This window comes from Nansenia antarctica (assembly GCF_963989245.1).
Source record: "Nansenia antarctica genome assembly, chromosome: 7".
Lineage (NCBI taxonomy): Eukaryota > Metazoa > Chordata > Actinopteri > Argentiniformes > Microstomatidae > Nansenia > Nansenia antarctica.
The window spans coordinates 48,171,701-48,184,822 of record NC_137677.1 but is presented as its reverse complement, the minus strand read 5'-3'; the positions used below and the strand labels follow the sequence as shown (position 1 = coordinate 48,184,822).

The following is a 13,122-nucleotide window of genomic DNA, read 5'->3' as shown; positions in this document are numbered from 1 at the left end:
GTACCAATGCCTATAGGCAACCAGGAATCACAGGTATGAAGGACAGCAGCCAAAAACAGTCCCCGAAATTCTCTTCATATTTCTCCTCGTCTCTGCTCAGTGTTACAGCCAGAGAATGCACTAAATCACTGACAGTAAATGTCTTCTCTAGTTGCTCATGGTCTCTACAATGAGCGGCATGACTGTTTTTGACTTGATCGAATGAGTATTGTGTGACACTGTAGAGGTATTTAATGACACCTACAGCACGGTCTATTTTGATTAACATAGTAAAACAGTTATTCTAAGGTCTTTAACCATTTAGCTCTGACCCACACACGCACACACACACACACACACACACACACACACACACACACACACACACACACACACGCGCGCACGCACACATACATACACACACACTGTATACCAGGAAATCGTTAAACCCCAGAGACATTTGACCTCTTCTAGCATATGTAAGCTTTTACAGTGCAGTGGGACAGAGCAGAACATCAGTAAAATTAAGCAAGGACATGAGGCAACATAAGTCCTTACAGAGCCCAGGCTCCCCACTCTGGCTCAACCGAGAACCCAACAAGCACAAGTGTTTGAGCAGACTTGAGTGATGTGAGAAGGCAAGATCAGCCATGATTGATGATGTTTTGTGGGAGTTTGATGCATCCGTTTGGTAGTTGAATGCATATAAATCACAGATGGTAATGGTTAACGGGTCAGTCAGCTCCCTTTAAATGTAAAGACACGCCACATTTAGCAACTGATACAGTACTGCATAGTTGCGTCCCCTCTCCCAAGAGCGGGCAGACCCTTCCACGGGTATTACCGGTACGTCATTTGTGGTCGGGTGAATGTTCTGCATGGTGTGACAGGGCAGAGAAGGGTGTGAGTGTGTGTATGTGTGGGGGGGGGGATACAGTCCTACCCCCGTTGTACCTCCTCACACCCTGTATCAGAAGGCATAAAAGGCTAAGTATGCGCTCAGGCTTCCTCCTCCCCTCCTCCCCCCAGAGCTCTCCCACCTCTTCATCCTTTGTTTGGTTAACCAGCGGCGGGTGACTCGGGAGGCTAATATTTTAGAACGTGTGAAAGCAGACAGTGAAGACCTGATAATGCCTGCGGTGATGTCATGTACTTTTTCTGCACTCTGGTTGGAGGAGGGCTTTTCTTGTTGGTGTGTGTGTTTCTCTCTCTCTCTCTCTCTCTCTCTGCCCGAGTTATAGAGGGGAGATTGGATGGTTGATTGTCGAATGCTTCAGTTATCCCCCAGACCGGCACAGCCTCCATTTGAGACTTCAGTGAAATAGATAAGAGAGAGAGAGAGAGAGAGACTCTGATTTTAATGGTGCCCCAACCTGCTGCTTTTTTATAACTCTTTACTTTATAAATCTAATCTAATACAACTAATGACAGTCACTCAGCCTTAGTCAACATACATCTGTACAGTGTTCTAATTAAGCAATATCACACGAGAGGGAGTGTGTTGAATATCAGCACGGCTGTGATTCGGTTGTAGGTACGAGGCCGCAGGCACGACCTCGAGTGTGATATTGCTTTTATACAACAGTTCTACAGCGCGATTTATTAGTTAACAGTAATAAGCGACAACAGATTATGATTTGTTTGTTTATTTAATCATAAAAATAAACAAAAAATAGTTCCGCAACTGAACTTCAAATGGACTGTTGCCTAGTAACCTGAACACAAACATGTAGTCTAATTAACGGTCATTTAGTAGAACATCTGTGTGGCGGAGTGATACATAGTTAAAAGTCCCAGTGCTGTTATACTGTATATCGTAACTCATGGAATGCCTCTTGTCCAATCAAATGACTTGGTCGGAACTAACTGTTGTATAATTAACTATAGTTTAACTGAGTCCTTCAGTGTCACCCATATACAGTGCATCATAGATGTCACCATGGTTACCTAGAGCTCTGAAGGCCTCTCCGAGCTGTGAGTATGGGACGGCTGTCTTGTCACAAGCTTACCCCAAGTGTGGTCATCCATTCACAATTTCCTTCCTCGCTCACACACAAACACCAAATCGAAACACAGACGTCTGGTTGCGAATGTAATCCGTGTTTATTTATTTTTAATTTAGGAGAAAATACTGAAAGAGACCTCAGGTGATTGAGTAGTGTGTGGCCTGGCTGGGCTAGGCTAGGTCAAGGCTGACTGTCCGTGTCTCTCTCACTGTGTTGGGCCGGCGGTCGCCACACTGTTGAACACCTCCTCTAGGAGGACAGAGAGGTTGATGTTCTTCACTGCCGGGCCTCTGGCCTCCCCACTCCAGTCTACATCAAACTGCAAACAAAAGGCCACTGGGTCATTCACCCTGTACTATGTAACTGACACGTATGTGTGTGTAACTGATACATACTTGTACACACACACACACACACACACACACACACACACATACAGTACATACACACACAAAACATGTACTCCCACCCTTATTAAAGGTAAAAGCAAGGTTATTAGGGCGGCACTAAATCTGAAAAGAAAACGTACAAGAAACTGTATGTATGTTACACAAGGCTTATATTAGCTAAAATAATAATAATCATAATCATCATTTAATTATAATTATTATGATTATTATTATTAACTAATATTTTTTGCAGAAAGCTAAAAAAATACGGTTCTGCAAACTACATTTCGAAGCCCTATAGCAGTCACTGCCTCACCTTTAGAGCATCATCGGGCAGGACTGGGGGTGCAGGGTTCTCTCTCCAGTTGATGCCAGCCAGGAAGGAATGGTAGTCTATCTCCTCCCCTGTCTCAAACCTGAACAGGAGAGAGGGACCTGTTAGTCCACACACAAATCTTCACAACACAGATAGGTCTTGACACCAGACAAACACTGATTCTATCCATATGCCCATATCCTCAGATACAGTCATGTGAAAAAATTAGGACACCCCATGAAATATTTCGTTTCTTTCAAACAATATCTATACAGATAAAGGTGATGTAATTGAACCAAAAACAATGACAATTTTACTTTCTTATCATTTATTTAACAAAGACAGATGCCAAGTCTACCAGTCTCTGACATTGACTGGGAGAAGGTTTTTCCTACTCCTCCATGCAGAATTCCTTCAGCTGTGTGATGTTTGAGGGGTGTCTTGCATGCACAACCCGTTTCAAATCATCCCACAGTATCTCAATCGTCTATCTCAAAGATCCGGGCTTTGACTTGCCCATTCCAGAACTCTCCATTTCTTTCTTTTGAGCTATTCCTTGGTGGATTTACTGGAATGTTTTAGGTCATTGTCATGTTGCATGGTCCACATCCGCTTCAGCTTCAGTTTTTAGACAGATGGTCTCACATTTTCCTCAAGCACCCTCTGAAACAATAAAAAATTAATTGTGGATTCTTCTGTTCCAGAAGTCCTGGTGTTTGTCTAAGTGTTTTCTTTCTTTTTTTCTGGTAAACTTTTGTCCTGATGTTTTCTTTTGACAGCAAGGATTTCCTCCTTGCACGCCTCCCATTGAAATCAAACCTGTGCCGTCTCTTTCTGATGGTAGATGCATGTACTTTGACATCGACTATGGCAAGAGCTATTTGTAGGTCCAGTGATGACATTTTACCAAACTGAGGCTTCGTTCACACGGCAGTGAAATGTGACCCAAATCCGATTTTTTTGCCGACATGCGACTCAGGTCTGATTTATGCATGACCGTGTGAACAGCGCAAGTCACATGAAATCTGACTTTTTAAAATCCGACCTGGGTCGTGTGTTCAGAGTTGGTATTATATACGACAAATACGATATAATATAGCGCCCCCTGTATGAACTGTCAAGTCGCGTTTAATGCGACTTTTACATCACTCTAGCAGGGTTGCCAGATGGGATTGACAATTTACAGCCTAACCAGTCTATAACCGCTAAATCCAGTAGCCCATTCGGCGGTAACCCGCCCCATCTGGCAACCCTGCACTCTAGACGCAAGTATAGCAGCGAGTGTTCTACAAAAAGCCATAGCTAAGCATTTGGCTCTCTTTTTCCTCATCCTTCTTCTTTTGACCACTTGCTCATATCTTTGCCGGCTTCCGCTGCACAAAAAGTTGAAAATGAAACCGGTTGTAACGTTATGGTTACATGGTTACTTCTGTTAACAGTGCGCTGCGCGTGACATCCTGACGTCATTGTTATTGTCCTTCTGCACATGCGGGTCTGTTCAGGGCCGTGGAATGTTCACACGGGAGTCAATGTAGGTCAAATATAGGTCACATTTTAAAAGTGATTTTTTTTAAAGTGAACTGCCAAACGAAAAAATCGGATCTGTGTAAAAAAACGGAATTGGGGGTGTCCTACCTTTGGGGGGTGTCCTACCTTTTTCCTCACAAGAAAATTATATTTTACAATTAATTTTTGTAAAGATTTTTTTTCCAGTATTATTTGTTTACAGGGTTCACTTCCCACACCTTCTGAAACATCAAATTCAAGCACTTTTCAAGGACTTTCAAGACTCAATTCCCTCAAATTCAAGGACCCAACACGGCATAGTTTGAGACAGATCTAGATGAGAATTTATATAATAGGAACTATCCGCTCACAGACAACAATTAAAAAGAGAGGCTTTTGAATGTAGAGGCTTGAACACTAGATGGTCTCTAGCCTTCTCTACCACAGCACAGCAAAACAATATATTGCGAAATATGTGTAAAGTTACTGTGTTAAGTTAAGCAATGTGACTTATCTACTATAATTACGTAAAAAATAAAAATAATAAAATGAGAGAGAGAGAGGGGCATTCTTTAGAGAGAGAGAGAGAGAGAGAGAGAGAGAGAGAGAGAGAGAGAGAGAGAGAGAGAGAGAGAGAGAGAGAGAGAGAGAGAGAGAGAGAGGGGAATTCAAGCACTTTCAATGACCCATGTCTATTTTCAAAAACTGTTAAGGCCTTTTCTCAAATTCACAAACTTTCAAAGATTTCAAGGACCCGTGGGAACCCTGTGTTCAGTTATATTACCTCCATCTCTCAATATTGTTAAAATGATGATCAAAAGTCCCTATGTTTAAATATGTTGAAAAAGACAATGGTTTTCCTATCCTTTTCACATGACTGTAGCAGCTAGAACAGATCCTCTTTCATTTCTATCCATTGCTCTTCATCATTGTTGGGTCTTACTTCTTGAAGAGGGCCCTCAGCAGGTCCTCTGGTAGTGGAATCTGGAAGGCCTTACAGACGGTCCTGGCCTCTTTGGTGGAAAGACGGCCATTACTGGGAACAGAGGGGAGACCAGACCAGTACAGATAGCATTAGTCAGGGCAGCCACGACGTATGTGTGTGTGCTTGTGTGTGCGTGTGTGTGTGTGTGTGTGTGTATGTGTGTGTATGTGTGTGTACATGTGTGTGTGTGTGTGTGTGTGTGGACACAGTTGTTTTTCGCTGTTTGTTGTGTGTTGTTGAGGAGTCTGGAGCCTGTGTGTTGTTGAGGAGTCTGGAGCCAATTCTTGAAACACCATCCTCATTACAGGGGAACATTGGAGGAGGAGGACATTTAAGAATAATCTGAAACTAACTGAGGGTTCCACATGCTCACACCATCCATTTCCCTGGGCCAGCCTGCTACATGCCACAGGTCTGCTGTGTGTGTGTGTGTGTGTGTGTGTGTGTGTGTGTGTGTGTGTGTATGTGTGTGTGTTTACTTCCTGGGCTGGAGAGCTACATGCCATACAGGTCTTTGGGGATCATCTGGTTCCAATGCTCCACTCTCTCACTGCTGGAACTAATTGCTGAGCAGAGATATGGGGCCACAGGCTGTAGGATTGATGACTTGTCGTGATGCTATCTGCCTGCGTGTGTGGGACCAGGCTGAAGGCTGGGGTTGGTTTGAGGTATGAGTTTTTGTTGTGTGACTTCAGTGTATTACCATGTATGTGTGTCCATTATGTGTACATTACCTACTGTATACTCTCCATCCAATCCTTGTGTGTGTGTGTGTGTTTGTGTGTGTGTGTGTGTTTGTGTGTGTGTGTGTGTGTGTTTGTGTGTGTGTGTGTGTTTGTGTGTGTGTGTGGTTGTGTGTGTGTTTGTGTGTGTGTGTGTGTGTGTGTGTGTGTGTGTGTGTGTGTGTGTGTGTGCGTGCGCGTATTCTCCCTACCGTTGTCGGTCCTCCTGTGTGAAGGCTTTGGTCATCTCTGAGAAGCTCTCAAAATGTTTTTTCCTGAGGTAGTCCTGGGCCACCGCCAACATAAGATTAACGTCTGCTTCCGGCTGCTCGCGCACGGCGAAACAGCGGCCCAGCATCATCACCTCGTGCTCTGCGAGACCACACTCCAGGTCCACCAGCAGACCCCTGACAACCAAACACAGCTCGATCAGCAGTCACATCTCATACGGTCACACGTCGCATTGCCTCCAAACCTCACTTGTCATTCAACTGCAACCGGAGCCATCTGGGTATCGCCAACCCCCCCTCTCTCACACTTCAGTCTACAGAGCGATCCACGACATGACATTGTCTGGCTAGTGGCTACACATCTCATCTAGAGTAACATCTTCTAAAAGTAGGAGTCACAGCTAATGTGGATTGGTCATTTCATGACGTTTAGGTGTGTTGCAGGTGCGTTTCCATGTATAAGAGCCATCTGTGGTCAGACACCAGGACTCTCATACCTGAAGGGGTCGTAGGCGATCAAGCCAGTGTTTCCGGGGTCACTGACGGCCAGGAACTGTTTGATGTCATTCTGCTTGACCTCAGGGATGCAGCGGATCTTACTGATGATGGAGGCCACATTAGCTCTGGGGAACTAGAGAGCACACATTATCCTCACATAACAGGTCTGGGAACTGGGGCTTTCCCCGGACCATGGGAAAAATGACCATTGCCATTTTTTTTTTTTCATTGGTTAGTATGACCTCTGCAGCTCATGATGAAGCAGTGAACATTTACTGGTATGACAAGAAACGAGGAGAAGAGACTCCGCTGTTCCCCACCTCCTCCGCATGTTGCTCCATGTAGATGAAGGCGTACTCGTCTGCGTCCACCAGCTGGAAGGCCTGGTTGTTGAGGCTCAATCTGGCCCCCACATATAAATCCTGGGCTGAGAAATACTCCGACATCTCACTCTTAAACAGCTCCTGGTCTGGTTTCTTCACCCTGCCACGCTCCAGGAACTTCCCCCCCAGCACACCTGGGGTGGGAGAGAGAGAGAGGGACGGTAATGGAGAGGGTGAGGAGGATATAGGAAAGGGGACAGGAGAGGACACCAGGGGAGGAGTCGCTATCACAGATGACCGTCACTTAAGTGCACACCGTTGCGTCGTTTCTAGTTCTGAACAGCTCAAACCCTCCACCTGAGTTCCTCTGTGGCGGCTCAAACACGGCGATGGTGTCGTCGCTGAGGTAGAAGGAGAGGATGAAGACCCTCTCTTTGTCGATGGGGTTGTCCGTCATCATCTTAGTCACGAACCTCAGCACATTACTCTCCAGGCCCTGTCTGGAGGAGAACCACATTCCAGCAGCCACACGTAAGTAAGTAAGTAAGTAAAATGTATTTCTATAGCACCTATCCCAGACCAGGGGTCACAAAGTGCTTTACATATATAAGAACATAATAAAAGAGCAAAAGTCATAGCAGGTTAAAATAGGTAAACAAGTGAAAATAAGAACAAGTAACAAATAACAAGTGTACAACAATATTAACAGGACACAGAAAGACAGGCTTTTGGGGTTAGCCAAAAAAACACAGGACAGTCTTTTTTTAAAAGCTAACCGAGACCGAGACCGAGACCGCTGATCTAAGACCCAAGGGAAGAGCATTCCAAAGTTTGGGAGCCACGGTTTGGAATGCTCGATCACCCTTGGTTTTTAATCTGGCACAGGGGACAACCAACAAACCCTGGTCAGAGGACCTGAAAACGTAAAGAGTTAACTACACACCCCCAAAGAGGAAGAAACGGAGGACGACGTTTCGAACCTGTCTTTCTGCATGAGCTTGCGGAAGTCTTTCTGCGGGGGCTTGGGCACCAGGCCTTGACAGGAGCACAGGGAGTCCTCCTCAGACCCAAAGCCGTTGTACGGAGGCACAGGCCGGGGGGGGTTGGGGGCCGCGGCCGACTTATACTGCACTGGGGTGAACTCGTCTGAGAAAGAAGGGGATGATAGAAAATCAAACAGAAGAAAGGAGAGAGGGACAAGAGAAGAGGAGAAGAGGACAGGGGCGAGTAGGTTATCCGTCCGTGTAAGAGCACAGCCTACACTCAGTAACCCTGTGACCCTTCACCTCTGGGAGTCAGGCAGGCCCCTCCATCAGAGCAGGCTGTCACTGAGGACTCCGCCCGGATCAGCTGTGACTAATGCAATGAGCCCCTTTACCCAGATGAAACCATAAACACCAGAGGGGAGCACGGTGGTGGACGCATGCAGGCCCAGGTTGGGTTACTGTTTTTACAGAGAGACCAGTGTCTTTAATGTCCCCGTGTGTGGGGAGGTAGAGAGACCTGTGTCTTTAATGTCCCTGTGTGTGGGGAGGTAGAGAGACCTGTGTCTTTAATGTCCCTGTATGTGGGGAGGTAGAGAGACCTGTGTCTTTAATGTCCCTGCGTGTGGGGAGGTAGAGAGACCTGTGTCTTTAATGTCCCCGTGTGTGGGGAGGTAGAGAGACCTGTGTCTTTAATGTCCCCGTGTGTGGGGAGGTAGAGAGACCTGTGTCTTTAATGTCCCCGTGTGTGGGGAGGTAGAGAGACCTGTGTCTTTAATGTCCCCGTGTGTGGGGAGGTAGAGAGACCTGTGTCTTTAATGTCCCCGTGTGTGGGGAGGTAGAGAGACCTGTGGGTGATTGCAGGTATCTACTGTCAGTCAGTGAGACTGGTGGTGTGGGGCTTGAGCTGTGTCGTTGGCCCCACATACAAACCTCTCAGTCATTAGTCCTCTCACTATCAGCTCACCTCACAACCGAAGTATTTCAAATAATACTGTGTCAAATCCTTGGAAATGAACTACTACAAGCTCCGGTAACTTTTCTCCTGCATGCATAGTCTATAGTGGATATCATTACCAAAGTTAATGGGAGGATATGGGGGAAGGTCTGGACATTTAAACTAAACACACACATTGATATCAGTTCATTATAGAAATGCGTTAAAATTGTACACTGAATTGATCATAAGTAGGGATGAGATGGTGTTTGCCAGGATGATGCACTGGAGCTAGAGTATATACTCTTACTGACATCAAGTGGTAAAATGCAAGAAATGCAGGCATGTGTTAGGGAGGTTCCTTTATGGTGGAGATACCTCTATTTCAATTCACCTGCCAACCTCTGCCAAACACTTTATTTCCCATTGTAATGTTTGTTACTCACCGATACCGTACTTGGCGCGGTAGAACTCTTTAGTGAAGTTGTCACAGTCACATATGACCACCTTTCTGCCCCATACATTCACCACCGCTCCCAGAGTTAAGTCACAGTCTTTATAGAACTGCTCATGGACAGCACCAGTCTGACAGAGAGAGAGAGGGGGGTGAATGTATGGGGGGGGGGGGGGGGCGGAGAGAGAGAGAAAGAAAGAAAGAAAGAAAGAAAGAAAGAGAGAGAGAGAGAGAGAGAGAGAGAGAGAGAGAGAGAGAGAGAGAGAGAGAGAGACAGAGAGAGAGGGGAGGGGGAGTTCGAAAAGAAATGGGGGATTATGTTTTTGAGACCAGACTGTCATTGTGGATATTTTGTTCACTTTCTGAGTATCACATCCCACCATGTTTCTTCCCACAATCCAGACTTACTTTGAGGCTGTCCAGGATGTAGCGACCCCCCTGACCCATTGGGCCAAACACATTGAGCACTGTGCGGTTTGTGATCTCTCCAGGCTGGTGCTTGGGGTGGTAGCAAGCTGTACAATACAACAGACAGAGAGAGAGAGAGAGAGAGAGAGAGAGAGAGAGAGAGAGAGAGAGAGAGAGAGAGAGAGAGAGAGAGAGAGAGAGAGAGAGAGAGAGAGAGAGAGAGAGAGAGAGAGAGAGAGAGAGAGAGAGAGAGAGAGAGAGAGAGAGAGAGAGAGAGAGAGAGAGAGAGAGAGAGAGAGAGAGAGAGAGAGAGAGAGAGAGAGAGAGAGAGAGAGAGAGAGAGAGACAGGCAGAAGATAATCATAAGTCACACACACAAAGAATACCAACAAATAATACACATCGAGCCAAGCCTGGCACTTAGGAATGGAATGACATTCTGCACATAAAAGACAGAGCAAAAAAAAAAAAACAGACAGAAAATGATGATTTGTCTTGAAGGACAGGGTTAATTTGTATCCAGGGATGTGATTATTTCCCATTGGCTGTGAAACTCGGAGCAACCTTTCAGGATGACATTTAGTTTGAGGCAACAAAAAAAACTGGCATGACAAACATTGGATTGGGAAAGAAAAAGAACAAAAACTATTGAATGAGCCTAGACCATCTTTCAAGATAAATTAGTCTCTGAACAGTGACTAGACAAGAAACCCAAAGTGCTGGAGGGAGGTTAGATGTTTCTGCGGCCCTGTCAAAATGGATAAGAAAGCTCTAAGAAGGACGGGGACGAGGGAGGGAGGGAGGGAGGGAGGAAGGAAGGGAGGGAGGAAAGGAGGGAGGGAGGAAAGGAGGGAGGGAGGGGAGAGTAGCCAAGTGGAAGGGGATAGATGCAACACCAGCTACCAGTCTTTGGCTTGTAATGTCATGAGCTGTGAAAATGTCCTCTATGAGGACCATATCGGCTCTGCACTTATCGTCTCAAATCCTAACTCTTCTCTGCCTCTATGCTCTCTCCTCTTCTCCTTTCTCCTTACCCCCCTTGTCTCTCTTTTCTATACCCCCACTTCTCTAAATTCATATTATATTTCTAAATTCTTTGGTAGTTTGCAGCTCCTGTGGAGGACCTCCCAACTCCCAGCTCACCTTGGGCAGCTTGTTCCGATGCAGGAACTTGGGCGCAGCGTCTCGTCCTGAGTTTGGGTGGATCATCTCCCGAATTTCTATGGTGTCGTCTGCCAGGAAGTAGTGCAGCATGAGCTCGCGTGAGTCCCCAAACATGTTCTCAGAGTCATCCCAATGGCAGAAGAACCTCAGAACGTTGCGGTCGTGGTCCAGGAACTGTTTCAGCTTGTCCTGCCTCTCGTACGGACGCAGCGGCTTCATACTCTCCTCCATCTGCATGCACATACAGATGGTCACAGAGAGATACTTTCTCTCTCTCTCTCTCTACTCTTTAGTGCTGCTCACCTAGCCAAACAAGCTGACAACACTACAACAAATAGTCTAAAGCAGAAACCGATTGGCACCTCAGTTAATAGTGCAGATGTGATAGTGATTTTCTGTAAGCGCCTCTCTCACTCTCTCTTTTTGCTCACCTGTTGTCTGAGGTTGCTGTAGGGGTCCTCTGGGACAGAGGCAGGGGGGTTGATGCGTACCCCCATTTTTTTTAGGAAGTTCCTGGTGAAGGGGTCACAGTCTGTGACCATGAAGGTGCGTGAATACAGCACCATCTGTTGGTTGATGTTGAAATGTTGCACAGTGTAGAACTCCTTGTCATCAGGAGGTGGGAGCGGAATGCGGTGCCGGCGAATCAGCGTTCCTGAAACAATGATGAGAAGAAAAAAAATCATAAACAACAGGACATCAATATCCATCATCCATAATGATGACAGGTGGCGGATTCAGAGGACCGCAGAACTGCTGAAGAAAATTCACCTTGTGGAATTCCGCTGTTCTTGTACTCTGGCTCCACTACCTGGATAGTGTCATCCTCCAGGTAGAAGTAGATCTTACACTTTCTGACTCTGTACTTCTCCTCTCGCTTCTGAGGCACAGCCTCTTGGAAGAATGCATCGAAGCTGAGCACCTTACATGGAGAGTGAGGGATGGTGAACAAAGAGGAATTCGGGAGTGTATCAAATGATGTCTGCTAATTTCCATATAGAGCACTACTTTGAGCAGAGCCCCTATGATGTTTGCCTACACCAGTGGCCACCAACCCTGGTTCTGGAAAGGGTTTGCAGACTGGTGTTCCAGCTCAGCACTAACACACCTGATTCAACAAATCCTTGAAGTCTTGATTACAGGTGATCAGTTGAATTCCACCACGTCTTGGGTAGAATAAATGAGATCATGTGAGCTGGAATGTCTGGACACCCTGTGTGGTTCTCCAGGACCAATTTTGGCGATCTCAGATATGAACCAGCTGTCACATACTAGCGTACAGTAGCCTAATTTTACAGTATCTGGCTTCTGGCATACCTGCTTATCGAAGGCTACCCATGATGGAGTGTCACTGCCCTCTCCTTTGGGGAAGAACGAGTACTTTTGCTGAGCCTTTTGACCCAACAGCAACTCTCCTCCGACGCCTGGCTTCTCAGAGCCCACCATCATAGCCACCCCATTGTTGTAGTCGAAATGGTGGGATTTATGAAACTTTTCATTTCCCAGCTGGATTAATTGAACAAGAGAAAAAAGATGACTCATATTACCGGTGTATAGCTAACATTATCTTCGCTAGCGGCTCTATGCGGCAGCTAGTTAGGCAGGCACTAATGTATCTCCATCTCATCAATATCACCTCGTCTGCACCTCTAAACACAGCAATAACTTACATTTTTGTTGTGAGAATTCCCCGGTAGCATCGGCAGCGTCATGGTGGCAGACGTATTTGGGCAATAAAATGTTTCTTTCACTATCAAACTTCTGGTGGTCCGCAAGTTGCAACGAACATCGGGTTGTTTTGGTGAGTTGCCCAGCAACGGCGCAGCGTTCCAACCAGAGGAAACACATCGTGAGCTTAGAATGATAAGGTTCTATCTCCGTTTAGGGCAGTTCAGAGATATTGAGCGTCAACGTTTTTACATTCCATTATGTTTTGTGAGATGGAACCTTTGTATTTTATGAATTACTAACTCAAAAAAATTAAACATTTAAAAAATAACACCACACAGGCATTAATAAACACCGAATGGATCAGATTATGTAAAAAAACTCAATTTTGACCAAAAATTGAGATAGAACCTTATAATTCTAACGTCACGACATTGCAATGATCTGCTACAATGTTGGCCTACCTTTGTATCACACGGAGCCAGGAAAATATGCAAAAAAATATTCCCAACAATGATGAAGTCTTTCACATGATGGTAATGTTGGCACATTGC

At 45.7% G+C, this 13,122-nt stretch overlaps 1 protein-coding gene across 1 annotated transcript; it reads right to left on the bottom strand.

Moving 5' to 3' along the window:
- Positions 1–2,190: 2,190 nt before the first annotated feature.
- efhc2 (EF-hand domain (C-terminal) containing 2) lies at positions 2,191–12,612 on the bottom strand (the record flags this gene model as incomplete). Its single annotated transcript, XM_080536840.1, is given in 16 exon segments — positions 2,191–2,304; positions 2,691–2,790; positions 5,140–5,232; positions 6,116–6,310; positions 6,631–6,764; positions 6,952–7,148; positions 7,312–7,454; positions 7,935–8,100; positions 9,321–9,459; positions 9,737–9,837; positions 9,840–9,843; positions 10,880–11,131; positions 11,332–11,555; positions 11,672–11,822; positions 12,218–12,406; positions 12,571–12,612. Coding segments are annotated over 16 exon segments (2,244 nt in total).
- Positions 12,613–13,122: the final 510 nt, after the last annotated feature.